A 27,253-nucleotide genomic window follows, 5' to 3' on the forward strand; every position below is an offset into this window, starting at 1 on the left:
AGAATACATTAGTGTGTGTAAGCTTTTCTGTTGGAGAGTATTAGGAAACAATTCCCCAAAAGCCGGTTCACATGTAATACTAAGAAGAACTATGGCTTAGTGCTAGCTAGCAAACGGGCAGGTTCCTTAAGGGTAGATTGGAGCCGTTGAGCTTTTCACCCAGGACTGATGCTGAGTAGCTAAACCTGCATGTTTGCTAATATGCGCCAAACTATTATTTGGCTTAATGTTATATGCAAACTGGCCCTGCTACTCACTGATCCAAGCTGCATTTTGCAGCAACAGTATTTGCAAAAACTGAACAAAACCTAAAAAGAAGTCTAAAAAGATACAGAGCTCCTAACCCTTCTTAAGATGGTAAAGCAGCATCAGTTGTCAAAATACAAAGTGCTAAGATGAAAAAGGGACAGCACTTATTTATTACCAAGATTTATATCCCACCTTTTTATAAATTATCCAAGGCAGCATAAGAATACAGAAACTATAAGAATAAAATCAAGAAAAAAGTAAAGGTATAACAGTGCTGTAACTATGGGGGAGCTAGCCAGGTTTTTGCCCTGGTTGACGCCTTCAGAGGAGCATCACTGAGGCTCCCAGCCTCTGTGCGCGTGTGTATGTGCGCGTGCGCCAAATTGAGTCTTTGACTTGGATCACATAAAGCCTAGTTTTGCCCCTGTATAAGAAAATTAAACATCCTAAGCACAGAGCACCAAATATTTTTTACTCTTTAAATATGTTTAGATAGCCCTTTGGGGGGAAAAGAGCTTTTTAAAAAGTGCAAAGGCCCACTCCCTATAGACACTGGGATTCAAATGGACTTGCTTTTATGTACAAGATTGCTGACATCATTGTAACTGGCAGCTTGCTGAGCTTGTTCTCAATGAATGTGGCAATAGAACTGTTACCTGTACTCAATCCTGTCAGCCAATCTTTTACCTTTTTTCTCTTCTTCACAAAATCTTCAGATTTATGTGCCTTCTTTTCTTCTTCTGGAGGGATTTCTTCTTCCTCTGGAATCAGAGTATACTTGGTCCCTCCTGGCTGCACAAAGCAATCTTTTGCAAAATGACCTTCAACACAATGTTTTAAAAAAATTAAAAAACTAAAACAAACTTTGTTGGTTACCACCTCTCCGCCCCTACCGTGTTTTCTACTACCTTAAAGTAACACAGCACTATTCATCTTTTCTAGCTACAGAAAGTTTTACCATTATGGCCTGTAGTTCCTGAAACTGCAAGAGGAAGGCTACAAAGCAAGCTTGTGTTGGCTATACTGGAGCAGGAGGTAAGAGTTCTACCTACAGCATGCCTGGGAATTGCTGATTTCCACATCCACTCATGCTGGTATTTGTGACTGAGGACTTTATTACTTTTATACATACATACATACATACATACATACATACCGTATTTTTCGCCCTATAGGATGCACTTTTTCCGCTCCAAAAATGAAGGGGAAATGTGTGTGCGTCCTATGGGGTGAATGCAGGCTTTTGCTGAAGCCTGGGGAGCGAGAGGGGTTGGTGCGCACCGACCCCTCTTGTTCTCCAGGCTTTGCGGACCTCTCTGCAAGCAGCGGGAGCCTGGCGCTGGGCTCCCGCTGCTTGCGGAGAGTTGCCTGCATACTGAAGCTTGCACGCGCTGAGCTCAGCGTGTTCAGGCTTCGCGGACCTCTCTGCAAGCAGCGGGAGCCTGGCGCTGGGCTCCCGCTGCTTGCGGAGAGTTGCCTGCATACTGAAGCTTGCACGCGCTGAGCTCAGCGTGTTCAGGCTTCGTGCACCTCTCTGCAAGCCGCAGGAGCCAGCGCTGGGCTCCCACGGCTTGCAGAGAGCTGCCTGTTTGGGGGCTGGGGTCGGGGGAAGCTCGGGCTTCCCCCGCCCCAGCCCCGCGCCTAGGGGGGAAATAAATTTTTCCCCCGTTATTCCCCCCACAAAAAACTAGGTGCACCTTATGGGATGGTGCGTCCTATAGGGCGAAAAATACGGTACATAATTTTATTTGTATGCCTCGTTTCCACCGTTCAAACCATCCTCAAGGCAGCTTACAACATAAAAACCACCATAAAAAGCAATTAACAAAAATATTCACAGAAAATAAATATTAAAAATACAAACCAACTTTAATAAAAAGACATTTAAAAAAATACAAACCAAACTGAAAAATTTCCAAATAAATCACAAGAAAACCTAAAGTATACAAAGAAACAATGGCAACAACTCTCCCCGAAACAAAACACCCCAGTCCTTTGGCATAAGGTGTATTTGCAAGTATAATTTATACAAATATGGATATTGCTGCCAAGTTTGATGGATAAGCAGACTTGACTACCCCAAAACTCAGTTAGAAAGAAGTGGTCCGGTTCTCACTTGTGCTGTAATAACACCCCCTAAATATTTCTAACATTCATAGCTTCACAATTAAGTTTGAAGATGTTGTGAACAATATTTCAAAGTTTCGCTGCCCTTGCTGCATTATTATTAAACAAACAATTATCCCACCCTTTGGCAAAAAAAGGGCACCCCACCCCTTTCTACTTTCCCAACAGCCCTGTGAGATAGATTAGGTTGAGATACAGTAGCTGGACCATGGCCACCAAGCAAGAGCTACAGGGATGAGGTATTATTTGAACCCCAGTAACTCAGTTAGAAAGAAGTAGCCCAGTTCTCACTTGTGTTGTAAATACACAAAGGTAAGACCCAATACCTTAAACGTTATGGCAATATGACACAAATGTTTAAAAATAAATAAATAAATAAATAAATAAATAAATAAATAAATAGGAATTTGACCTCAACATACCTGGACAGCCACACTTTTTGCAAACTGTGTTTAAGACTGCTTCTAGAGTGATCTTCTGGCTGGTGTAGTCTTTGAATGAGCCTTTCTTCCGTGCATCTTGACTGTGTGCAGACATAAAAGATTTTAGTCACAGACAAAACCATTTGTTTTGAGGTGTAATCCTAGTTCAGCTGAAGCCAATAGCAAAATTCTAAGGAGCTTTACGTCAGAAATTAAGTCAGACATTTTTAAACATGGCCTGCAGCTTGTGGGGAGCACCAAGCAATGTGTCTTCCAGGGGACCCACATAAATCAATGCGGACAGGGTACTCTCCCCAGCCAATTGGAACAAGCAGGATTCATGCCACAATAGCACCCTGTGCAAGGCACATCCTTGCTCCCTGCCTTTTGCTTCTCATGTGGTCTATTTTGAAGCAATTGGGAATAGCACGTCTTCTTTTCTTTGTGTGTGGCTTTTTGACAGAGGGGAGCTTATGGCTATCTGACTTTGGGGGGGGCGGGTTCTGTAGTCTTTGGGAAGAGGAGATATCTCAGAGCAGATGCAGGTTACCTTCCAGGATAGACGAAAAAGATAGTTCTGCCCTGGCAACAGAGGCTCTGCTCCAGCGAACTATACACCATTTAATTTTAAATTATTTTTCCTGGGACAAGAGTGAAAGCAAGGTAAGCTAATCAGACACCATCTTGTGGTAGCTGAACCAATGAAACTTCTGCGGCTGCCCCTGTGTCTTCACTGGTCCAACAACCCCAAGGCAGAATCTGAATGGCTCTCCTCACTGTCACTCTTGCCCTGGGGGAAATCAATAAAAAGGATTCCAACTTGCTGGAATGTTGGCTGCTGTCACAGTGCAATCACCACATCCTGTCCTGCTGGCTGCTGCTTGGTCTCTCGGGTCATTTGGAGCCACCTGGGCTGCAAAGTCACAGATATGCACCCAGAAATTTGGCCCTAGCAGCACCACTGCCCATTGTGATACAGCAAGGATGGGGAAACCATGGCCTCTTGATACTGTTGGAATATAACTCCCATCATCCCTGACCACTGGTCATGCTGATAGGGTGGGGTGGGAGTTACAGTCCAACATCTGGAGAGCCACACATCCTGGGGATAAAGGGGAAAATGAAAGAATAAAAAAGGAAGAATAAAGGGCAATGCAATAAAGTCCATACCCCTATGTAAGTGCAACATATTTTGCTTACTCGAGGGTCACATTGTTGGGGTCCAGGTCCTTTCCAGTTCCTTGATTAACAACCTTCATCGAAAGAGACAATTTTAACTTCTCATCTGTCTTCTGAAAGACAAGGAAATATTATTTTGAATTTATTTATTTTTTGGTCAGACCTCAAGGAACAAATCAACAGGGGGTTTGTGATGAGGAACATTCTACACAGAAGGGAAAACACCCCAACCAAAGAGTCATCACAGCTAGTACTGCATCTCCTGTTTTCCCACCGGGCCTCTCATCATTAATCAACGTTAACATAAATGCAACACCAGCCATTGACAGGACTGTGGGGTACTTTCTTCAAAGTAAAAAGTTTATAAGTGTGTACTTCTTTCTTAACAAAAACCTTCATGAAATTTGTTTAAGTGCAAAATCCTATTTTACAATCACCTCAGAAACAGGACAGTAATGTTTACCTCTTTTCCTATAAGTTTCACCCACACTTTTTCTCCCACATCCACCAACTCTGAGGGCTGGTCCACCCTGCAGTTTGACATGTGACTTTTGTGTACAAGGCCTAAGAAGAAGTATGATGGAGAAAAAAAGTTTGTTAAGTAATGTTCTTTGACAGATGAAATGAACAGAAATGTTTTAAGAATCCTAATGGGTTAACACTGTATTTTGATTTCTAATCTTTTACTATAAAAACCAAAACACCATTTAAGACAACTGATAGAGATCCCAACCTTGTTTCCTTGTTCCTGGAATTTTAATGAATGCTCCATATTCTGTCACAGAAGCAACCTGTAAAGAAAATAACAATTATTGGTCAAAAAGGGTTGGCATTCTATTTCCCTATACAGTGGTACCTCACAAGACGAATGCCTCGCAAGACGAAAAATGCGCAAGACGAAAGAGTTTTCTGTTTTTTGAGTCGTTCCGCAAGACGAATTTCCCTATGGGCTTGCTTCGCAAGACGAAACGTCTTACGAGTTCTTGTGAGTTTGTTTCCTTTTTCTTAAAGCCGCTAAGCAGCTAATAGCTGCTAAGCCGCTAATAGCCGTGCTTCGCAAGACAAAAAAACCGCAAGACGAAGAGACTCGCGGAACGGATTAATTTCGTCTTGTGAGGCACCACTGTAGTAACTTTTCATCTAATCCAGTATTGTCTACTGTGACACTGACTGATCAGAGTTTCAGGAAGAAGTTTTTCTCATCAGTGGCTATCTGACCTCTTTACCTAGACATGGCAGGAACTGAACTTGGGATGTTTATGTACAGGTATGGCTCCTCCCCATCTCATTCCATGTTGTACATTTCAAAAGCAGTCTACTATTTAGACTGCCATCCAATGTATTCTTATCTTAATACAAGTCTAACTGAAGTCAGTGGGGCTTACTTTCAAGCAGAGATACCCAGGTTTGCACTATGAGTTATAAATTGTAAGGTATCAAACCAAAAATAGCCACTAAGACATTTGAAACCTGAATACCTAGTCTCAATGAAGCCTGCCAAAATCCAACCCTTGTATTTAAGCACCAGGCCAGCAGTAATGAGTGACAATAAGATTGCATGCAGGCAACTACATGGAATTCTGTGTGCATGTGTGCAGACTAGAAGAGGAGGAAAAGAGCACTCTGTTTCACCTCTGAGATCAGAATAGTAACTAAGCAAGCTTTTGAAGAATGGAAGGCCCCACCTCCATAACCATCAGAAAAATTCAGCAAGCTGCTGCAGGAAGGATTGAACTCTCCATTCCTCTTCTGTCAGACCCCAGCAGGGTACCAAAACATTTTACAGGGTATAAACTTATGGGCTCGTTTACAAAGCTGCAAAAGGAAGAATTCCCTATTTCAGATATATCCTATCCAAGTCTATGGATTTTTTCAGGAGTAAAAAGATAACATGACTGCGCTGTTAAGAGGAATATTAAGACTATTCATTCTTATTTACTCAGACATAAGTTCCTTGTTCAGGCTTGCAGCTTTTTTACTACTTTCTCTTTTTTCCAGTTGCCAAATTATAAAGCGGAAAGCTTTCCAAAACGGATATAAACACATATGTAAAACATATAAATTCATGTAGAAAAGGGGGAAAGAAAATTGCAAAATAAGGTCACTTATTTAAATAAGTTCATGATGAGAGTACTTTCTCCTCTTATATTTGCATGCATTTATCTACTATAATTTTTTCTATCCTTACTTTCATTATTAGTAATAATATTCTCCCTTCCCCAAAGTCAATTTAATCATGTGTATGGTTATATCATATCTCAATATTTAACAATCAATTTCAATAATATTTGCCTATATTAAATAGCATTTATTTTTCTGCCAGGAACATATAGCTTTTCATTATGGTATTATATTTCGCTCAAAAGCACATGATGCTTCATTATTTCATTAGCTTTTTCATTCTAATAAGCTATATAAAAGCTCAACTTTTCAATAACATTATTTCCTGCTGTCCCATCTGCCTTATTTTAATGATATTAGTTAATTTAACTATTTGGGCAATGTTTAATTAGCCAGTCTTACTATTTGGGGGTCTTCTGCTTTTACCATGTTTCTGCTAGTCATCTGGGCTACAGTGAGAGATGAATGATAACTTTCTGACCTTCTTGCACATCTAATCCTTTAATATACGCAAATAATGCTAAACATGGGTCATTTGATATTCTTACTTTTGTCAAGCATTTGTTCTGAATATATTTTAAATTTGGGCTGTGTCGATAAGACAATTTAAATAGTTCAATCTGATGCAGACACAAATATTTCAAAGCTCATTACATTCTGAAAAGTAACAGTTTTAGCACATACCTCTCCTTGGAAAATATCATACAGTTCTGGAATTACTTCCATTGCCTTAAATTATGAGAAGTTCCCACAAATCTCCTGGCCAGATTTTTCGTTATCCCTTGGAAGCATAAATCTCTTTTGCTGAAATGCAATCAAAGACACTCACTCATATACTAATTTCCAAATTATTTAGGCAGTACCCAGATGTTTTAAAGTGCTTCTCCTTCACTCATTATTAGCGGCACCCTAGTACAGTCATACCTCGGGTTGAAGTTGCTTCTGGTTGAGCGCTTTCGGGTTGCACTCCGTGGCGACCCGGAAGTAACGGAATGCGTTACTTCCGGGTTTCACCCATTGCACATGTGCAGATGGTCAAAATGGTGTCACGCACATGCACAGAAGCGGCAAATCGCGACCCGCGCACGCGAGTTGCGTTTGTTTCTGGATGCGAACAGGGCTCCGGAATGGATCCAGTTCGTATCCAGAGGTACCACTGTACAGTGGTACCTTGGTTTAAGAACAGCTTAGTTTATGACCAACTTGGATTAAGAATGCTGCAAACCCAGAAGTAGGTGTTTGGGTTTGTGAACTTTGCCTTGGAAGCAGAACATGTTCCGCTTCCTGTTGAGTGTGCTCCATTTGTAAATTGAATCCCCCGCTGCTATGGGAAAGCACACCTTGGTTTAAGAACGCTTTTGTTAAAGAACAGATTTCTGGAACGGATTAAATTTGTAAACCAAGGTAACACTGAACCTAAAATGCTCAATAATTCACAAAATTCCAAATTTAACCATGTGGAAACCCTGTTCCTTTTACACGGTACATTTCTAAGTCTAAATGGCCTCAGCCCAGAAGAAGCGTCTTCACCCCCATCGCTCAGCCCTGAGGTCCTTCTGCTGGTTCCCTTACTGCGAAAAGTTACAGGGAACCAGGCAGAGGGGGACTTCTCGGTAGTGGTGCCCTCCCTGTTGAACTGTCAAGGGGATAAAAGAATTGCTCAACTTTTAAAAGACATCTGAAGGCAGCCCTGTATCGGGAGGTTTTTAGTGCTTGATGTTTTCATTATGTTTTCAGACATGCTGTAAGCCGCCCAGAGTGACTGGGGAAACCCAGCCAGATGGGAGGGGTATAAATAATAAAGTTACCATTACACACTGTGGTCCTTAGTTACATTCCTTGTGCAGTTTGAAATGCATCTTCACCACCCCTAGAATTCAAACGCTGAATGTTTACAAATATTTGTCAGCTAAAAATAATAATTTTTGTAGCTGTTCTGTAATGGGAGGGAAACCTCCCCTTCCCAGACGTTCCTCCTGCGTGGTGTCATTATAATAAATGTTTATTAGGAGAGATTGCCTCAACCGATTATTGTTGAATGGTCTTGTATGGGTGGACACTGTGAACTATCACTTTCTCCTCAATGATTTTGGGATCCCAGAGGCCATGTAAATAACTCGCCGGATCTGAACAGGAATCTCGACTCCACCAAGGAAAAAAATGATCCGAGTTGATTTATTTTGGAAGGCCGCCTCCTCCACCTCCACCCAGTTACCTGCGTGCAATGCCCATTGAAGACAGTGGGGCCTACTCCCGAGTAGGCCTACGTGGAGTGAAGGCCCGAACTCTCTCCCATCCCCGCAGCCCTTCCTCCCTCTCCTCCTTCTCCCGCCGACTTACCACCTTCGGGAGACAACGAAAATCCCCACAGCAACCGCCGTCTCCTTTACCAGTCCCGCTCCGCCTCTCCTCTACAGCGCCGCCCACGCGAGGTCTAACGTCTGCGCCGGCTCCACCAATCAGGGCCAGGCTCCGTGCTGAAGCGGCGCGAGAGCAGCCGCGAGGAGGAAGGATAGCGTCCGCGAATGAGACGTCGCGGAGGAGGCGGGGCCTTGGTAGGGAGCCGCCAATCGGAACGGGGAGGCGTCAGTTTCCCCTCAATTTGACGCGCCTTTGAGGCCTTGAGGGGAATCGAGACCTTTTCGACGAAGGAGCACGATGATCGACCCGCAGAAACGGAAAGCGCCCGGCCCGGATATGGCTCTGGTAGCGACGGCGTCCGGGGCTAAGAAGCCCCGCCACGAGCTTATCCTGGGGCCGGGGCCTGGCGCTGGGCAGCCGCCCCCGGGCGCCTTGTTGCAGGCGGTGAGTGCCCTGAGGAGCGGAGGCCGCGCGCCCAACCGCTCTCTTTTAATATGCATTATTACCTCGCCGTGATAGCGAGTGAGGCCTTAAAGCGGAGACGGGGAACCCTGAGGCAGCTTAAATGCTGTGGGACTACAACTCCCAGCAGCCCTTGCCAGCGGAGCCCACGGTTAGGGATGACGGGAGATGCGGTGCGACCTCTGGACGGCCTCGCGATTCCCTGTCCGTTTGTTTGTTTATTGCGTTTATATCGCGTTTTTTCCCTTCAGCACTCTAACCACTACGCCACCCAGAAGTAGTCCAGGTGCACATGGTATATAGTCCACATTTCTCAACCTGGGGGTCGCCAGGTATGGTTGGACTACAACTCCCATAATCCCTGGCTAGAGAGACCAGTGGTCCAGGAATGATGGTGGTCCAACAACGTCTGGCAGTGCTATAGTCCCAACACTGAAAGTCTGTTACAGTCCAACATACCAACTGCTGCACCGCACTAGTCTCAGAAACACGTGTGTGTGTGTAAATAGTGTGAACTAATGGGGGAGTCTTGAGGGGCTAGCATTCTGAAAAGAGGAGAATAAGCAGTGGAGGTAGTTGTTAAAGGGAAAGGTCCATTCTGTTACACAGAACTACATCGTTTTGAATGAGTGGTCAAAATAGCTTTTCATTGCCATCGTTGTGGTTCTGTAACTGTGCTTAGTGTTTAGAGTAACAGATATAGAAAGCTGTCTTATGCTGAGTCTATGGGTTCCTCTAGCTCAGTATTTTAATAGCACACATGGCCCCGAGAATGACCATTGAGCACCCAGTGACTATAATTAGTTTGCATTAGTTACCGATTTTTTATTTCACCTGGGTGATCAGTTAGACCAGCCTTCCCCAACACACTCCTGGGTTGTTGTTGTTTTTTATTAAATATTTTTATTGGTGTTTTGGACATTCAAACAAATATATAACATCACCACCCCCATAAGAGGTGTTAGGTTGTACATTATCGTAAATAATTATTATTACTCAGCACAAGATATCCAAATAGCCAGCCTATAATGCCCCAATACAAAATTTGTTTTATCAATCACAAAGAGTCATTCCAGAGAAGAATGTAGTGCAAGCCATACTGTTCAGGATAGCCATGTCTTCAACGATGCTTTATCTTTAAGGACAGTTTTATTTATATATTGAATAAATGACCAACATGTTACATAAAATTTGTTTTTCTGTTCTTTTCGTAATTTAGAAGTTATTTTCTCAGTGGTAGCCAATTGCCAGTCATTTTTATACCAAAATCCAGGGATAATCCTTGCAAGGCCCTCCAGATATTACAGTGGTACCCCGCAAGACGAACGCCTCGCAGGACGGAAAAACCCGCTAGACGAAAGGGTTTTCTGTTTTGGAGGCGCTTCGCAAAACGAATTTCCCTATGGGCTTGCTTCGCAAGACGAAAGCCCATAGGGAAATCTCCGGGGACCTCTTTTAAATGCTAGCGGTGGGGAGCAAAGCCTTTCCCCCCCCCCTCCGGCCTTCAGAAGAGGTCCAGGAAGGCTGGCGGGGGCCGAAAGGCTTTGCTCCCCAGTGCCAGCATTTTAAAAGCAGTCCGGGATAGCAGGGAAGCGCTTCCTGCTATCCCGGACGGCTTTTGAAGGCAGGAGAGTCTCCGCCAGCAGCGGCAGCGCTGCCGCTGCTGGCGGAGAGATCCGCGAAGCCTGGGCGCGCTGCGCGCAGGCTTCGACATGCCGGCAAGTCTCCGCCAGCAGCGGCAGCACTGCCGCTGCTGGCGGAGAGATCCGCGAAGCCTGGGCGCGCTGCGCGCAGGCTTCAACATGCCGGCAAGTCTCCGCCAGCAGCGGCAGTGCTGCCGCTGCTGGCGGAAAGGTCCGTGAAGCCTGGGCCGGACAGCTTTTGAAGGCAGGCGGGGGGAGCAAAGACTTTCGCCCCCGCCAGCCTTCAGAAGAGGTCCAGGACCTCTTCTGAAGGCTGGCGGGGGGCAAAAGTCTTTGTCCCCCCTGCCTGCCTTCCCAGGGGCTTTTAAATCGCCCCGACAGCGGAGAAGTCCTCCGCTGTCCCAGGGTTTTTTAAAATGCTGGGGGTGGGAAGAAAAGCCCTTGTCCCCCCCCCCCCCAGCCTTCAGAGGAGGTTCGGGGACAGACTGTCCCCGGACCTGGTCTGAAGTCGGTTTCCCTAGGAACGCATTAATTGATTTTCAATGCAGTCCTATGGGAAACCGTGCATCGCAAGACGAAAAACTCGCAAGAAGAAAAAACTTCCGGAACGAATTAATTTCGTCTTGCGAGGCACCACTGTACACTACAATTCCCATCAGCCCCAACTAGCCTGCTCAGTGGTTAGCATTGAAGAGTGCTATTGTCCAAAACATCTGAACGGAACAAGGTTAGGGTATTTTAATGCACTTGTTGAAACTGTAAGTGGTTTGTGTTACAGCTTTTAGAATTAATCTTCAGGGCTAAATTGTCATGTTTTCAGACTGGTGGAAGTGCTTACCTTTGCCACAAGACATTAGATCAGGGATGGAGAGTCAGTTGCCCTCCAGATGATATCGGACTATAATTCTTATCATCTCAGATCATTAGCCATGTTTGCTGAGGCTGTTGGGGTCCAACATCTTGTGTGCTACAGGTTCCTCATCACTGGTTTATGAGTAATAGTCTTCTTTTCTTCATTTGGATGCAGACTCTCTCATAGCTTGTTGGGTATTCTGCATTTTTTCATATTTCAGGGCCCCCCAAGATGTTCCTCTCTCCAGGCACCTATAATGTTGCTTTCGGGGCATGAAGGAGAAGTTTACTGTTGTAAGTTTCATCCTAATGGAGCCACCTTAGCATCAGCTGGATTCGACAGGTTGATATGTAAGTCTACGTTATAAACTTCTAAATACAATTTGTTTGCTTAAAACTAATTGGGTTAGTTGTGTGCTTTTTTTTAAAGAAAAGCATACAACATATTAAATTAACCAAGGACACATAACAGTAAATCAACCAAAGTAAGCTAATTTAATTAATTAAAAGTAAACTTATGTATGACTAATACCAAAGTTTTAATGGTGTATGTGATGGGTCACCCGCATGGTGCTTGTGAGTGCAATGGAGTCCCACACTTCACTCTCCTCATATTTGCATTGAATGAAACCTTCTATTGTAGCCAATAGTCTTACCCCTGCCTAATTGCAACTAGGGAGAAGTGATATTGGGATCATGACTGGGAAGGTCAGGGTCAATCCTTCTCCCCCAGCTGTGACACCCTTCCCCCAAATTGCTGCTTGATAAATAGGTTTTAGAAAAAGCTTTCAATTGGCTCCATGATAGTGGTGGTGTATGGCAGTTCTTAGTTGGCGAAGCAATTTGTCTGGTTAATTCTGATAATAAATAAGACTGCAGCATGCTAGCTAGTTATGTGACCCCCCAAGCATGAGGGGAAGTGGGAGTTATTGTTTTGTTTTGTTTTTATTATGAATTTTGTGTTTTTATCTTGTGTTTTTATGCTGTGAACCATCTTGAGATCTATGAATGAAGGGCAGTATGCAGATTTAATTAATTAATTAATTAATAATAAAATAGCGGTGGGGAATCTTCCTGGAGATTGCAGCTGGGGATGGAAGGTTAACTCTTGCCTCCCCAGCTGGACTTGTCAGGAATTCTACACACCCTTCACTAATTAGGGCATTTTAAAGCCTAATTGCTGGCTGGGGTGGAGTGACGACACATGTGTGTGTGGTTGTCTGCTGTGCATGGTGCCAATGACAGTTTCTTGGGTGCCCACAGGCCATAAAGGTTGATGACTCTGGCTGAGTAGAAGTCGCCACAATGGGAATCTTAAGAGATATTATCCGCTAGAAAAGCCATCAGTAGTTTTATAAGGAAAAGTAATTGATTATACTGTAGATGCTTTAATGAAAGGTCCATAATCAGTTACAGGTTGAAACCCTAGTTTAAATTAATATTAAGAATACCTGACCCAGTTTACATGCTATGATAAACAATGGTTTGCCATGGTTGCTCAAACAACCCCTGGTTTGTTTCTCCTCTAATTCTAGTGGGAGCAAAAATCACAATCCCTACCTCAGTTAATTTGAACCAAGAATCCTGGGAAGTGAAACAAACCATGATGTTCACATAGGATGCAACAGTAAGCCAGATGAGAGCATCTGTTCTTTTCATCTGTTACTCAGTAGGATGGTAGCCTTTTTAAAAACACATAGGCCACATTGTACTAGCATGCTAATATCTACTAAGGTTTATTTGTGAACTCAAAAGTACACACATAGTGTGAAGATCAACATTTTAAATTGAAAAGAATCTGATCTTGCATTCATGATGAACCACAGACATTTTCGTGTGCTTACATACTGCAATACAGTTTCTTTGAAGTGATTGTGAATATTTTCTCTCACTGCCTTTGTTAGGTATAGAAGAGTTTCCCCCAGGTAAAAAATGATGCTCTTTTCTTAAAAGCAACCACCACCCACCATCTGTTTCTGGAAGTTATACCTACTTGAAGGCTAAGCATTAGATCTGAAAAGTGCATCTGATTCATTAAGAGGATTTATCACTTGGAAATGCCAACATGACTTCAGTATTTAATCTTGATCTTGCATTGATTCTAGTGTTATGGAACGTGTATGGGGACTGTGATAATTATGCCACTCTGAAAGGACATAGCGGAGCAGTTATGGAACTACATTATAACACTGATGGCAGGTTAGTACATATATAATTCTTGTTGTGGATATTTTTAACTGCTGTTTAATTGATTAGCAATGACTTTTTGTCATTTGGAGTATATTACTGAAGCTTGTGTACTTATATTTTGCTGGTTGTTGGTTCTAGTCACTTGGTGATTTTCTTTTTAATATGTCAAAATATTTCAGAACAAATTCTGAAAGCATGTGCAAGAAATGAACTTCCTGTGGGTTATATCCAGCTAAGTTCTATTTGGAGGAGGTTCACTGAAATTAATGAACCTTATTTAGTCATTGTGTTAACTTCAGTGGGTCTACTGTGAGTAGGATGGGCACTGAATACAACCCTGTGATTTGAGGGAGAAAAGTTGGATAGGAATGCAGGCAGGTAGTCACCGTCACATTGTAGCCATTCAGTCCATTCCACTATTCCCTGCTGCTTTTCCTGATTTCTGCCAAACAGATCCTGGAGCAACATACTAATAGTAGTAAAAGCCTTTGGGGACTGGAGTGGTGCATGGCTGCCTGGCAGAACAAGGTTATTCACAATGGCGATTCACTTACACCTAGGGATTTGTACAAGATTTTGTAACTTACACACCACCTATTTTTACAGTTACTTATTTTTCTTTATTTGTTTTTGTAAGCAGCTCTGAGAGCATTTTTAGGTAAAGAGCAACAGTAAAAATGTTTCAATTAAATAAAGATTCTGCGGTAGTTGTATATAGTGGAACCTCAGTTTTCGAGTGTCTCAGAAGCCAAATGTTTCGGAACGCCAAAAACCTGGAAGTAAATGCTTCCGTTTTCAAACGCGCCTCGGAAGTCAAATGGCTTCCACTGCTTGCTTTTCAATTTTCTCAATTGAACTGAGGCTTCTGTAGTGAGTTCTTGGTTTTCAGACGTTTCGGAACTCGAACGGTCTTCTGGAATGGATTACGTTCGTGAACCGAGGTTCCACTGTACTGCATATTTGGAAACCCTTTGGGATAACTGGATTTTGTCACAAAGTAGTGACCAAAAGAGTATGTTTGCCTTCCCTTTCCCCCTCCATCAGAAGGCTGGCATTCTGGGCAAAATGCTTGACAGTTAGTAGTAGGTGTCTTTTGCTTTTTGTGGTCACTTTTAACTGTCTTCTACCTAAGGGCCATTTATTTGAATGTTGAATACCTTTTAATACATGTGAAATGCTGCTTTTCAGCACTTCATCAGCATTGCATTTTCTCCTAGCATGCTATTCTCTGCCTCCACCGATAAAACTGTAGCAGTGTGGGATAGTGAGACAGGAGAGAGGGTGAAAAGACTCAAAGGTCACACATCATTTGTGAATTCCTGTTACCCAGCAAGACGTGGACCTCAGCTGGTCTGTACAGGCAGTGATGATGGAACGGTAAAGGTTAGTATGGATAATTGTCGTCTTGCAATGTAAATAGTAAATACTAGTGTGGGTTTATGTGATCAGTAAGCAGTTGTCTTTTTAGGTGCTGCTTGCTGAGTAAAGAGTTCTGTTAAAGAGGTACATTCTTTTGGGATACGGAGTTGTTATTTTCTTTCCACCAATATCAACTAGTCAAATGTGAACCCGGTTCCAGCTTCTGTGAAAACCTACATTTGTAGATTTATCATTTTGAAGATACTCACTCTTAACGTGAGCATGATAATCACACCAATCTATGCTCTGGAAACCTCAAGTCTGGACTATTACAATGTGCTTTATGTGGGCCTTCTCTTGGAGACTGTTCAGAAGCTGCAACTGGCGCACAGACCAAGGTGCTGGTGGGCATGACTGAGAGGACACAAGTTCTTAAATAGCTGTACAGTTGCCATTGTGCTTCTGAGCCCAATTCTAGGTGCCGCCATTTACAAAGCCCTAAAAGACTTGGCTCCCAAATATATGAAGAACCACCTCCTCCCATGTAGACTTTTTAAAAGATCTGCGGAGGAGGCCCTGCTCTCAGTTCTGACACTATGTGAAGTTCATGGGGCAGCAGTGTGTGAGAGAGCCTTTTCTGTGTTGACTCCCAGTTCGTTGAATGCCATCCCCTCCCAGGGACAGCTGCCCTTGTCAGTAAGTACTTTTTAATGTTGAATCAGGGTGCACCTTTTGTGCATAGGCCTTCAGGATTACGAGACCTTTCATGGCTTAATTGTATTGAGCTATTTTTGGCCCCTGTGGTGAAGGGTGGGTTATGAATGTCTATCTTGTTTGCTTTCGCTTCCAGTTATGGGACATCAGGAAAAAAGCTGCTGTTCAAACATTTCAAAATACATATCAGGTGTTAGCAGTGACCTTCAATGATACCAGTGATCAGATAATATCTGGAGGCATAGACAATGATATCAAGGTAAGCTGTTTGTTGAACTGAACCTTCCTTAGATTCCATATTTGTAACTTGGACAAAGGGCTTATCTGCACTTGAAAAATAAACTAGTTTCAAACGAGTTTTAAGTTTTGCATTGCCCCAGACCCTTCTCCTCTCTCGTTAGAACACTTAGCCACCTCCAGAAGGAGCAATGAAGAAACAGAAGACAGTGGTAGCTTCTAGTTTTCTTGGGGGTGTGGGAATAAGGTTCTACTGTGAAGACGAGTAGGCAGTGCCAGCTCTCCCTGTGCCAGGAAGATGGCACACAGTGAGACCTGAAAGCCCTCATATCAGAAACAGTAGACCCATTAATTATTTGTTATGGGCTGTCCCTTTCCTTTAAAAGGGCAATTGGTCAACAGATGTTGGGATTTTTGTCTTTCAAGACCTGGCATAGGTTATTTGTCTTACAAGGACATTGGAAGTCTAAGAGATTATATCACAAATAAATAAATCTCCATGTATTTGTTTAGGCTCTGCTCCTCATTTTGCAACTTCACTTGAAAGCTTCAACAGCCCTATATAGAGCTAACTACTTTAAAGACCTCTCTCTCTCTCTCTCTGTGTGTGTGTGTGTGTGTGTGTGAGAGAGAGAGAGAGAGAGAGAGACACCATATATCTGCTCATATATCCTTAAAGGTATGGGACCTTCGTCAGAACAAGCTAACTTACACAATGAGAGGACATGCTGATTCTGTCACAGGTCTCAGTCTGAGTTCAGAAGGCTCTTACTTGCTTTCCAATGCCATGGACAATACAGGTAACTGTTTCTGTTGGAAAATAGCATTAAGGATCATGTAACCAAGCATACTACTACTAGTCTTTACTAGCTTGCAGCCAGTATGTCAGAACTTGGAAATGTCTCCTAAAATGCACCAAGACTTTGGGTAGTTGCCAAAATTGTAAGTGAAGTGTGATGCAATTTATTATTGCCAGAAGCCTGCTTTTTGTCCCATTAGGGCTGCCAGGGCACACTGCTACAATGATAGAAGAAGCCACAATTGGCAGATTCCCTTGTCAAAATGCAGACTTTAACTGTCATCTCTAGCTTCTGTAGGACTTTTGTCTCCCTCCCGCATTCATCATAGCATACCGTTTTCCTGATCTTAACTTGGGGTTTGAGAACCTGCAGCCCTTCAGATGCTGTCAGCATAGTCAATGGTCAGATGTTGTGAGAGTTTAAACACCTGGAAGTTCCGCACCCCTCCATTAAGCACCACAGTGGTTTTTTTTAGTTGCTTCTCTGATTAACAAATTATTTGATGATCTATCTCTACTACTTTTTTCCTCAATCCACCTACCATTCCTTCAAGTCCTCCTTTCTTGGTCCATCCTTCAGATTCCTTGTCTCTGGCTTGCCTGACCCTTAGGTTCCCTACACCCTGGCACAACATCCTCAGCCCAACTCTGTGATATGACAGTCTCAGTCAAATTGAAGTTTCCCCCCTTCCCTCACTAAAAGCTAGACTACAAAAATGTTCCCTCTGTTCCCTGCACAGCTGAATGTTTGTGTGTGTGAAGTTGTAGTCATGTCACCATCTAGAGGCTGCTTGTCTGGCTGAAACCATGCTCTAGCTAGCTATACCTGAATTCTGTCTGCAGTTGTGGTTGCTGCCATCTCAAAAAGGTTGTTACAGGTCTGGGAAAGTTGGGGGTGGGGAGAGTAACCCAAAATGATTGCGTGGTTGGGGCACCTTCCCTGTGAAAAATGGCTGGAATTTTTGAGGCTGTGTAGCTTTTAGATGGATGAAAGCAGCTTCTCTTGATCTCACCATGCTAGAACTTGGGCTTGCCCAATGGAAGTGATGGCCAGTAAATTCTGGACAAATGAAATATTTATTCACATGATGCATAAGTAAAGTACGGAATTCACTGCCCCATGATGTGGTAACCACCACTGACTTTAGATGGCTTTAAATAGAATTTAGACAAATTTTGGGGTGGGTAAATACTACCAAGAGGATGCGGGTGGTGCTGTGGGTTAAACCACAGAGCCTAGGGCTTGCCGATCAGAAGGTTGGCGGTTCGAATCCCTGTGACGGTGTGAGCTCCTGTTGCTGGGTCCCTGCTCCTGCCAACCTAGCAGTTTGAAAGCACGAAGTGCAAGTAGATAAATAGGTACCGCTCCGGCGGGAAGGAAAACGCCGTTTCTGTGCGCTGCTCTGGTTCGCCAGAAGCGGCTTAGTTGTGCTGGCCACATGACGCGGAAGCTTTACGCCAGCTCCCTTGGCCAATAAAGCGAGATGAGTGTCACAACCCCAGAGTCTGCCACGACTGGACCTAATGGTCAGGGGTCCCTTTACCTAAATACTACCAATAGCTATATGGACCCTGCATGTTCAAAAACATCGTGCTGCTGTGTGCTTGTTGTCATCCTCTGTTTTTGCCCTTCCCAGAGGCATCTGTTTAGCCAGTGTGGGAAACAAAATACTGAACTAGATGGCTCTCTGGTCAGATCGAGCAAATCAGTTCTTATGTCTTTAAACCTATCAGCTTACTTACCATCAAATCTGCAATATTGTGGGATAATACTCGTTACTACGGTTCTAAACTGCTTGTATGGGCTCTGTTCTAGTTCGTATCTGGGATGTTCGGCCCTTTGCCCCTAAAGAGAGATGTGTAAAGATCCTCCAAGGGAATGTACATAATTTTGAGAAGGTGAGTTCTGTGCTGGTTGAAATGCTCCTTGTTTATGGATGGCAGCTAAGAATTAATTCATAAGTAAATGGCTTTTAAAATTTCAGATTGCCACAAACCTCTTAACAAGGTCTGTGCTCAAGATTAATGTGTGAGAAGAAATTCCAATTAAAGCCGCTGCAACAAGGTTTTTTTAACCCCCAAGTGCAGCTATAATGGCCTATAAATTTTAGTATCTTGACATTCACAATCTATTTCACATAAGATAACAAGATACTGTGTATTTCTGGCAATAAAGTACAATATATATCTGCAGACTAAGCTTCCAAAGGCAAGCCATTATTACTGCAGTGGTGTTAATGTCTTAAAGCCTTGGCGAGTTTTTATTTCAAAAAGAATCAGGGAAATGAAGGTATGCCTGGAATTGTGCTACTAAGTTTTCTTGTCTTTAGAATCTCCTGCGATGCTCCTGGTCACCAGATGGAAGTAAAATAGCTGCTGGATCTGCAGACAGGTAAAGCCCTCTTATTTTCATCTGAAAACCAATGCTCTAGGTACCAAGCTGCATGGGACTTTAACACTCACACTCTCCATTGTGCTCGAAGACAGACTGGTATCGCCTTATAGGTGTGTTGCAGTAGCACGTTACTACTTGAAAGGAATGGAATCTGTTCTTTAGCTTGGGATAGCTCAGTCGGTAGAACATGAGACTCTTAATCACAGAGTTGTGTCCTCAAGCCCCATGTTGGGCAAAAGATTCCTACATTGCAGGGGGTTGAACTAACTCACCCTCGTGGTCCCTTCCAACTCTATCTAAACCCTAGAAGGTATCTGGTTGCACTCAGTGTGTTCCATGTAGAATAATTAGTGGATATTTGACTGGGAGTGTGTGCGTGTTTGAAGGGGACTTCTCTGCTTCATCAGTTTGAAAACACTGTTCTAGAGACCTACTCAACACGTAAGTTTTAATTGGCTAAGTAATCTAGATATCTAACCAAACTGTTCTTCTGAGACTTGTTCATCTCTAGGAAAGGAAGCTTAATAGCAGAATCTCTTCTATTAGTCACAATGAACTGGGGGGGGGGGGATGAAAGGGGTGAAAAGTACTTGGCTTTAACACTCTAGTCCCATAAGAGAGCAGCATCCCAGTTCAAGCAGTGCTCTCTTGAAAATATATGCGGTGTATGTTCTTTTGATGTACATAGTGACATTTCCTAACTCAAGGACACCTTGGCCTGCGCAGTCCAGCCAGTTGCTTTGCGATCATGCTTTCCTTCCCCACCTCCTGTGCAAATGTTGGTGCCAGAGCAAGTGAGACAGCTTTCTAAATATAGTACATTAACTGCTGGTTAACTTATTTCAGACCATGTTGATGGATTGGTGATGAACAGTGGCTTATGTATCTGGTGATCTTGTAAAGGGGAAAGAAGGGGGTGTATCCGGAAGGTAGTAATTATGGTATGAGGGGTATGCTGCTCTTTTGTGTTGCTTACAATATGTTGCTGAGGGCACCCTTACGACTTAGTAAAGGATATGAATTCCAGCTACAAACAAGACAGGTCTCCGTCTTGTTTTCTGGTGAAAGTCATAACTACTGAAAAACTGGTCTTTCAGCATCACTAATATTCAGCATGTATCATAATGCAATTTGTAGTAAAATCCTTGAATTTTGAGCATTAGTTCCTGTCTTATGGGGTGTTACAAAATTTCTTTCCCTGTTTTGTGATATGCTTAAAAGCTGGGCTTTTCTTTGGAGAATCACTGATGGCACTAAGCAAGCGCATTAAATACTTCTGTGTTCCGTTGCCATGTGCATCAAAGTTGACACAACCAAAGCAAGATGAGAGGGAACAGTGCAGACACATTGGAAAATACTTAATGGATTTGATGAATCAGACCATAACAAGGTCATAATTCAGTTCAGAATGGCAACTTCTTAAAGTTGGGGGCACTGAATTTTAGAAAGTTTCGGTTATCAGGCTTTCTGCAGCATAAGTCTCTCATCTCCAGTCCCCGTACTGCAAGGTTCAAATGATGAAATAACTGAAAGGCAGTGAAACATTTTTGAGGCAGTAGCTACTTAACCAGTCTTTAATACCCAATAGCTTTGAGAGCTTAACTGGCTGAAGTCACAGAAGGAATCTGAGTACAGGGTGTTAGGATTAGCACTGAAGAGTCAACTTGTTAAATCTTGCGTCTTGAGCCTCCCATGCATATCAACATAAGGTTTCTGAAGGAGTAGCTGTGTTCATCTGCTGCAGCAAAAACAAACAAGTCTCGTGACATCTGTATTTCTAGGTCAAATAGCAGCCAGTGCATGGCTACTTGGAAGTAACCTCCTCTGGGTTCAATGTGTCTTGCTTCTAACTAACTGTGCATAGGATTGTGGCCAAAGTCCTTACCTAGGACTGCTCAGCCATCGCCTTAGTGAGCCATTTAAGTTTGGTTCATGTGTCACTCAGAGTAGTATTCCTCACTTCTTGTCACTTAAAAAGCCCATTATTGTCTTTCAAAGTACCTATATTCTGTTTGAAATTGCTCACCCCTTTTGGAGAAGACCTATTCTCATTTGAGTACACTCAAACCATATCTTACAACATACTTGGTTGGGAAACAAAAATATTCCACATTATGAGTGTTTTGTGTCCGTTACCAGAATGTAATAGAAAATATAATGCATCATATTTATTGTGCAAAGATCCAAGGGGCAGATTTTCATAAAGCATTATTAGCAAATTACTGGAATTTTTCAGATGCTCAGAAAAACACCTTGTGACTAGAGATGCTTTTGTAAGTTACAGGACAGCATTGTTTGCTAAAGCAGCAGATGATCAGAAATGAAGTTCTGAAAGATTTGACTTTGCATTTTAGTGAACTTTAGTGAGCTGTAAATTGCAACTTTCCATTGCAAATGAAAAGACATGTTTGCCTAAAGTCTTAAGGTTTGAGGCTGTCAAATGCAGCAGCACATAGTTTTTGTGGAATATTAAGTACTGAAGACAAATAATGAAGCTGAATGCACACCAGTTAAAAATAAGTTACAGGCTTACTGTATGCAGACAGACTTCAGATATTAGAAATAAGCAGTGTTACTTTATCCACAGTACTGAGTCAGACAGTGATGCAATATTAGTTTTTTACAGAAATATATATCCCATGATATCACTAAAGCAAGCAAGCTGGTTTTTCAAATTATGAAGTAGTGTTGCTTCATGAGTCATGAAATGAGTAACAGTCTTCCACTTTGTAGATCATTAAGTGAATACATCTGTTCACCTGAACGTGGAATGCTACATTCAGACTCAGTGACTTGCATCTCCAAATTCAAGATATCTATCAATTAGCTAGGTTTTCTTTTACTAACTTAAAGCCAGCAGCAGGTGGTGTCAAACTAAGGTCATGCAGGCAACAGGTTTTCTTTCTACAGTAATATGACAGGCTGATATCAGATCCAGGTACAGCAAAAGGGCTTCCTGGGTAGTCTCTAGTAAACACAGCCGCTCATAGCTATAAGAGATCCTGAAATATTGAGTAACTGGGTCAAAACAGAGTTGCTCTTTTATTTTTAGTTCATTCCATTGGGAGGCTCTTACTCATGTTATTTCTCATTACAGGTTTGTTTATGTGTGGGATACGACCTCCAGAAGAATTCTCTACAAGCTGCCAGGCCATGCTGGTTCAATAAATGAAGTGGCTTTTCATCCAGAGGAGCCAATTAGTAAGTTCTGTTTGAATTGTCAGGAAGCCTGGAAGTGGGTTCTTTTAATTAAGGAACATGACTTCTGTGAATTCTTGATTGTAAAGAGAATCTGTTAGCCAGCACAGAGAGTTTCTTTCTTTCTTTCTTTCTTTCTTTCTTTCTTTCTTTCTTTCTTTCTTTCTTTCTTTCTTTCCCTCCCTGCCCTGTTCTTTTGGGTTGTCTTGGTATAGTAATGCTACAAAACACAAACAACAGAAATATAACCTACTTGGGGGGGATTTAGTTGAACTCAAGTAGGTTGGATCTGTCCTCTCCAGAGAATTTTCAGCCGCTTAACGGGGTGACATAAATTTTAAGATGGGGGGCAGGCAAACATCAAGCTGGGAGAGATCTACTTTTTCTTTCTCATGCTTGACCTCAGAATTTGTTACTGGTACCATAACAGTGCTGTGTGGCCCTTCAAATGTTGTTGGGCTTCAACTCCGATTATTCCTGACCATTGTCCATGCTGACTGGGGCCAGTGGGAGTTTGAGCTCAACAGCGCAAGGAGGGCCACAGACTTCTCATCCCTGCTCGGTTTCCTTGATGAAAAAGATTCTTGAGAGGCTGCACCCTCTTGTGGCTACTTTCTAGTATTGACAGTTTCTAGCATTTTGTTTTGCAGAGGAAGTAATAACATTGCTACTGTTAGAGGAAACACATTAGAATTATTAATGTAGCTGCCTGAACTTTAGTAGGAGTTGAAAGACCCAAACTCTGCATTTTAGAAAAATTAGGCCATTCTGGTCAGAGCATACATGTTGAGGCATGCGTGTGAGAGTCAATTTAGTTATCAAGTGATACTGGAAGTACAAGAGGGGTGGAATAAGATGGTCAAAACTGATCCTTCACATTTTCTTCAAATGTGTTTGTATTTCTTCCCATCAGTACTTTCTGCATCTAGTGACAAAAGGCTGTATATGGGGGAGATCCAGTGAGGAAGACAGCCAGCACCGTTGTCATCTTGGATGTGTGGAACTGGATTGCTTCTGGCCAAGTTAGATCTTTCATCTTGGAAGATGAAGAGACTTCAGAAAATGCCATTTCATGTACAGAGTTAAATATTAACCACCTGTGTTTTAGAGGATCCCTCCTTGAATTCTTGACTATGTTATGCAGAATATTGAAAAGGCTTCTGGTTTTGAAGTATTAAGATTTTTGAGATGGACATACAGATTTCTTATTTTTCCCTGCACAATGTGCTTTTGGCTTATTATTGAAATCATTTGACACTTGTAAAATGTGGAGCGTTTAATATTTCATGTTTCCCTCCAGGTTTGCTTGTCATTTTTATACAGAAAATAAATAGAATACTTTGCAAAAACTGTGTGTTGATGGAATTTATTGCTATGTATACTTTTTTCCATTATTCAGCAGTGTTTAATCTACATAGAAGCGGGGCAGAGGGCAGGGGGGGAGAACGTCACACAAAGGGCAAAAAAGAAAAGAAAATGGACAATTAAATAAGCAATAGTAGAAAATTTAATCTCACAGGTGGCAATGATGCCGCACAGATGATATTCTACTTTCTTTTAATAATGTTCCATTGATGTACTGGGATGATGGTCAAGTAATAATAATAATAATAATAATAATAATAATAATAATAATAATAATAATTTATTTATACCCCGCCCATCTGGCTGGGCTTCTCCAGCCACTCTGGACGGCTTCCAGAATTGTTTTCCAGAAAGTATTGTTTCAGCACATACCTTCTTTGTGGATCTTCACTGGGTGTCATTCAGCGAATCTGTTCTAGTTGGCAAAATGATAGTCTGTTTCTTCCATTGTTTTTAAGGGTAGGAAACGTCTTTACAAATTCTCAAGGGTTTCTAGAAAGCACAGAACTTGCTATTCCTATGAGAGAATAAATATGTATATAAATGTGTGGTTGGAGGTGTGGCAAAGCGGAAAAGCAGCCGTTTTGCCAATTTGCTGCCAAAATCACAAACAAGAGTCTCAGGTTAATGGAGGCTAAAGTGTTTGAAAACATCCGTGTAATTGGGTGTAAGAACTCTACAGTGTATTAAAATGAGAATTGTTCATCCCAACAGCTTGTGGGTGACAACGGAGAAATCTGGCTTAGTCTATACTTGATTGTGGTTTACAAACCAGATTGGCCTATCTCTATATTGAGGGTGGGATGGAAGCTGGGTTTTTATGAATCCATATACATCCCAGGACCCAAGCTTCTAAGATTTGCGGGTTGGTTCTTATTGTGGTAAAACTGTGGGTCAATGAGAAATGTTTCTGAAAGAAACCCCAAACTCTGGATGTTATCAGCTTTTCAGTATAGTGTGCACTGAATCACTTAGCATGGCTCACTCAGTAATAGAAGTAGTAGTGTGTCTGTAAACTAAAGAGCTCCCACCACTTTCACAGGCACTTATCCAGCTTTTTGTATAGGGAGCAAACACAGCTGTAAAGCAAAAGTTGCAACCTGTTGAGCTGCAGGAGAAGAGGGCAGGGCAGGGCTAGCCAATGTTGTACCGGCTAGGTGCTGAACTGCAATTCCCACCAGCCCCTGCCAGAATGGCCAATGGGAAGGCATGATGGGAGTTGTAGTCCCACAGCAAATATAAGTCACCACTTTGGCTATCCCTCATGTAGAGGATGAGTATATATGAATTATACTGTTTTCCATAGGGTGCAGCTGCCTTATCCCCCAATCCTCCAGTGATCTTCCAAAACGGATGAGACAAATGTTTTCATTTTAGCACTGTTGTGTTGTAAGTGGTTCTAGAATTGCTATTGCCCTTATAAATTGAAATACCTGTTGCACAGAATAAGAGCTTGCCACTTTGAACTCCTTTTGATCTAATCCAGCAAGGGATTCCTTTAAGTCAGCAGCCTTCAAACTAAGCTTTAATGCAAAGCATGCATCTGGGGGACTGATATCTTAATATTCATTTCACACCTTTAGGCACCAGGCAAAAACGTTCCTTTTTAACCAGGCCTTTGCTTGATTTGATTGACATGCTGTGCCTTTTAAAAAAACATTGGGGGGAGTGTTATTGGGGTTTTTTATTTTCATTATATATTTTGTGGCTTTAAATTTTGATTTTGTTCTGTGAACTGCCCTGAGACCTATATAGGGTGGTTGGTTGGTAAATAATAAAATAAATAAAATAAAATAAAATGTATTATTATTTTGTATAGTGATAGTGTTCCTGTTGTGACCCACCTTAGAGCAATCTGTGACTAGGTCTTGGCCCACTAGTCAAAGATCAGTGTCTTAAGTCAATGTGTCCTCTGTCACTTCGTCTCCTGTGGTCACCTTTCCCCAGAGCAGGTTATTTGTGAATGGTTGTTAGCTGTCACAAACCATTGGGTCCTCAGTGGCCTTCTTTAGGGGTGGCTGTACTACTGCCTCTTTAAAGACAGTAGGAACTTTGTGTATAGACACATTAACCATACCCTGGGCCCTCCTGTTCATCCCCTGCTAAATAGATTTAAATAGCCATGTGGGACAGGGATTGAGGGGACAGGTAGTTTGAACGTTACTGCAGACACCTTGCCCATGGCTTTGGTCTGCATCTGCTGAAACTGATCACACAAAACAAGCTAAAGCTATTGTGGCTGCCTCGCTAGGAGCTGCCATAGCCACATAGCATCAAGGCTGTTTTGAAAATGGGCAGCTTTATCTACAAAGTGCTATGCGAACAGGTCACAACAAGATTTTGAGGGGTCCAGTGGTGTGTCCTACAGGAACAGTAAGCCCTGAACCACCCTGAAGAGTTACCCTAGATGGGTACTTGACAGTGCAATAGAAGCAGTAAAGTATGCTTCCTTTGCTGTCCTTGCTGCCACATGGTAGATGCAATTATGTGCTCTAGCCAGTGTTCGATCAGCCTCAAGAATGAGATTTATGCCACCTGCGCTCTTGTCATCATCCAGCCTGTTTCTTTGCCTGCAAGTCCCCAGAGTACCAGAGTGCTTCACAACAGCAGGGAGGGCACTGGGGAAAAATTGTGTCTATGGCCCATCGTGCTGCATTGGTCCACAGTGAGACAAAGGTCTCTGCAAGATCACAAGCTCTCTCCGCCGGAAAAGAATGAATATTTGCATCACGGTTTTATGATCGCCACCAATGCTATATCCTATCTTTCCCCTCTAAGAAGCATCCTAAGGGAAATGAGGGGTGTGGATTATAAGGAGAGATCTTGTTTGTTGATCAGTGATGACTGACATGTGCACTGAAGATGCCCCATGCAGCTCCAGACTAATAAGGGAAAAGGCTGGGAATCTGATTGATGTTAATTAGAGATGACAGTGTCACCCAGATATGCCGAAGCTTTCTGGCTGCGTAGAAGATTTTCATGTCAGTAAGCAATGCTGGTAACAAAGGAGAGCAGAGGTCGCTTGGAGCGCATTTGCGTGTGGCTACACCAATCTGCACTTGGATTTTGGCAGCTGCGCCGTTGGGACTGCACAACAAAAGGAATGGCCTAATTCTCACAGAGGCGATGACTCTGGGCTGAGTTACCTCAGGGTGCAGCTAGCTGAAAATCAAGGAAGGCCAGGACTGGCTCACCCATGAGGCAACTGCCTCAGGTGGCAGGATCCACAGGGGCAAAAGATCTGGTCTCCAAGGAGCGCTGCTGCCACTGCCGCCACTACCAGTCCCCCCAAGCAGATCCCACAATGCCATCTCTACAGCAACCTCCTGGTAAATAGGAGGTGCTGCTGTTCTCCCACCCTCATTCCAATGTAGATCTTTAGGTAAAGGTAAAGGGACCCCTGACCATTGGGTCCAGTCGTGACCAACTCTGGGATTGCGGTGCTCATCTCGCTTTATTGGCCGAGGGAGCCGGCGTACAGCTTCCGGGTCATGTGGCCAGCAGGACTAAGCCGCTTCTGGCAAACCAGAGCAGTGCACGGAAATGCCGTTTACCTTTCCACCGGAGTGGTACCTATTTA

At 42.8% G+C, this 27,253-nt stretch overlaps 2 protein-coding genes across 4 annotated transcripts in view; one reads left to right on the forward strand and one right to left on the reverse strand.

Annotated features, from left to right (window-relative positions):
* ZCCHC17 (zinc finger CCHC-type containing 17) overlaps nucleotides 1–8,585 on the reverse strand; it is a 351,579-nt gene extending 342,994 nt beyond the window's left edge. Inside the window, exons 1-7 of one of the 3 annotated variants that reach the window (XM_082232093.1) lie at nucleotides 8,439–8,585; nucleotides 6,783–6,902; nucleotides 4,711–4,768; nucleotides 4,441–4,541; nucleotides 3,999–4,090; nucleotides 2,799–2,899; nucleotides 937–1,070 (exon numbers count right to left, since the gene is read on the reverse strand). In XM_082232093.1, coding sequence (XP_082088219.1) covers nucleotides 937–1,070; nucleotides 2,799–2,899; nucleotides 3,999–4,090; nucleotides 4,441–4,541; nucleotides 4,711–4,768; nucleotides 6,783–6,824 — 528 coding nt within the window. In that variant the 5' untranslated portion in view covers nucleotides 6,825–6,902; nucleotides 8,439–8,585. Of the gene's footprint in view, nucleotides 1–936; nucleotides 1,071–2,798; nucleotides 2,900–3,998; nucleotides 4,091–4,440; nucleotides 4,542–4,710; nucleotides 4,769–6,782; nucleotides 6,903–8,313; nucleotides 8,404–8,438 lie in introns of those variants that run through there. The other 2 variants (XM_082232091.1, XM_082232092.1) reach the window with 2 other exon arrangements.
* A 61-nt stretch (nucleotides 8,586–8,646) lies between these two features.
* On the forward strand, nucleotides 8,647–23,657 carry SNRNP40 (small nuclear ribonucleoprotein U5 subunit 40). Its single transcript, XM_082231883.1, has 10 exons — nucleotides 8,647–8,903; nucleotides 11,638–11,767; nucleotides 13,522–13,615; nucleotides 14,824–14,989; nucleotides 15,816–15,938; nucleotides 16,596–16,716; nucleotides 18,532–18,614; nucleotides 19,046–19,107; nucleotides 22,208–22,311; nucleotides 23,222–23,657. The coding sequence occupies exons 1-10, from the start codon at nucleotides 8,757–8,759 to the stop codon at nucleotides 23,269–23,271; spliced, it is 1,080 nt and encodes a 359-aa protein (XP_082088009.1). The 5' UTR covers nucleotides 8,647–8,756; the 3' UTR covers nucleotides 23,272–23,657.
* Nucleotides 23,658–27,253: the final 3,596 nt, after the last annotated feature.

The sequence above is a fragment of the Podarcis vaucheri genome, assembly GCF_965113315.1.
Source record: "Podarcis vaucheri genome assembly, chromosome: 7".
Taxonomy (NCBI): domain Eukaryota; kingdom Metazoa; phylum Chordata; class Lepidosauria; order Squamata; family Lacertidae; genus Podarcis; species Podarcis vaucheri.

What these genes read in the sequence shown, in the direction of transcription:
- SNRNP40 (XM_082231883.1), top strand. Translation starts at nt 8,757, where the DNA reads ATGATCGACCCGCAGAAACGGAAAGCGCCCGGCCCGGATATGGCTCTG. An exon ending in GCATAGACAATGATATCAAG is followed by an intron (nt 15,939 to 16,595) that starts GTAAGCTGTTTG and finishes ATATCCTTAAAG; the next exon opens with GTATGGGACCTTCGTCAGAA. An exon ending in ATGTACATAATTTTGAGAAG is followed by an intron (nt 18,615 to 19,045) that starts GTGAGTTCTGTG and finishes TCTTGTCTTTAG; the next exon opens with AATCTCCTGCGATGCTCCTG.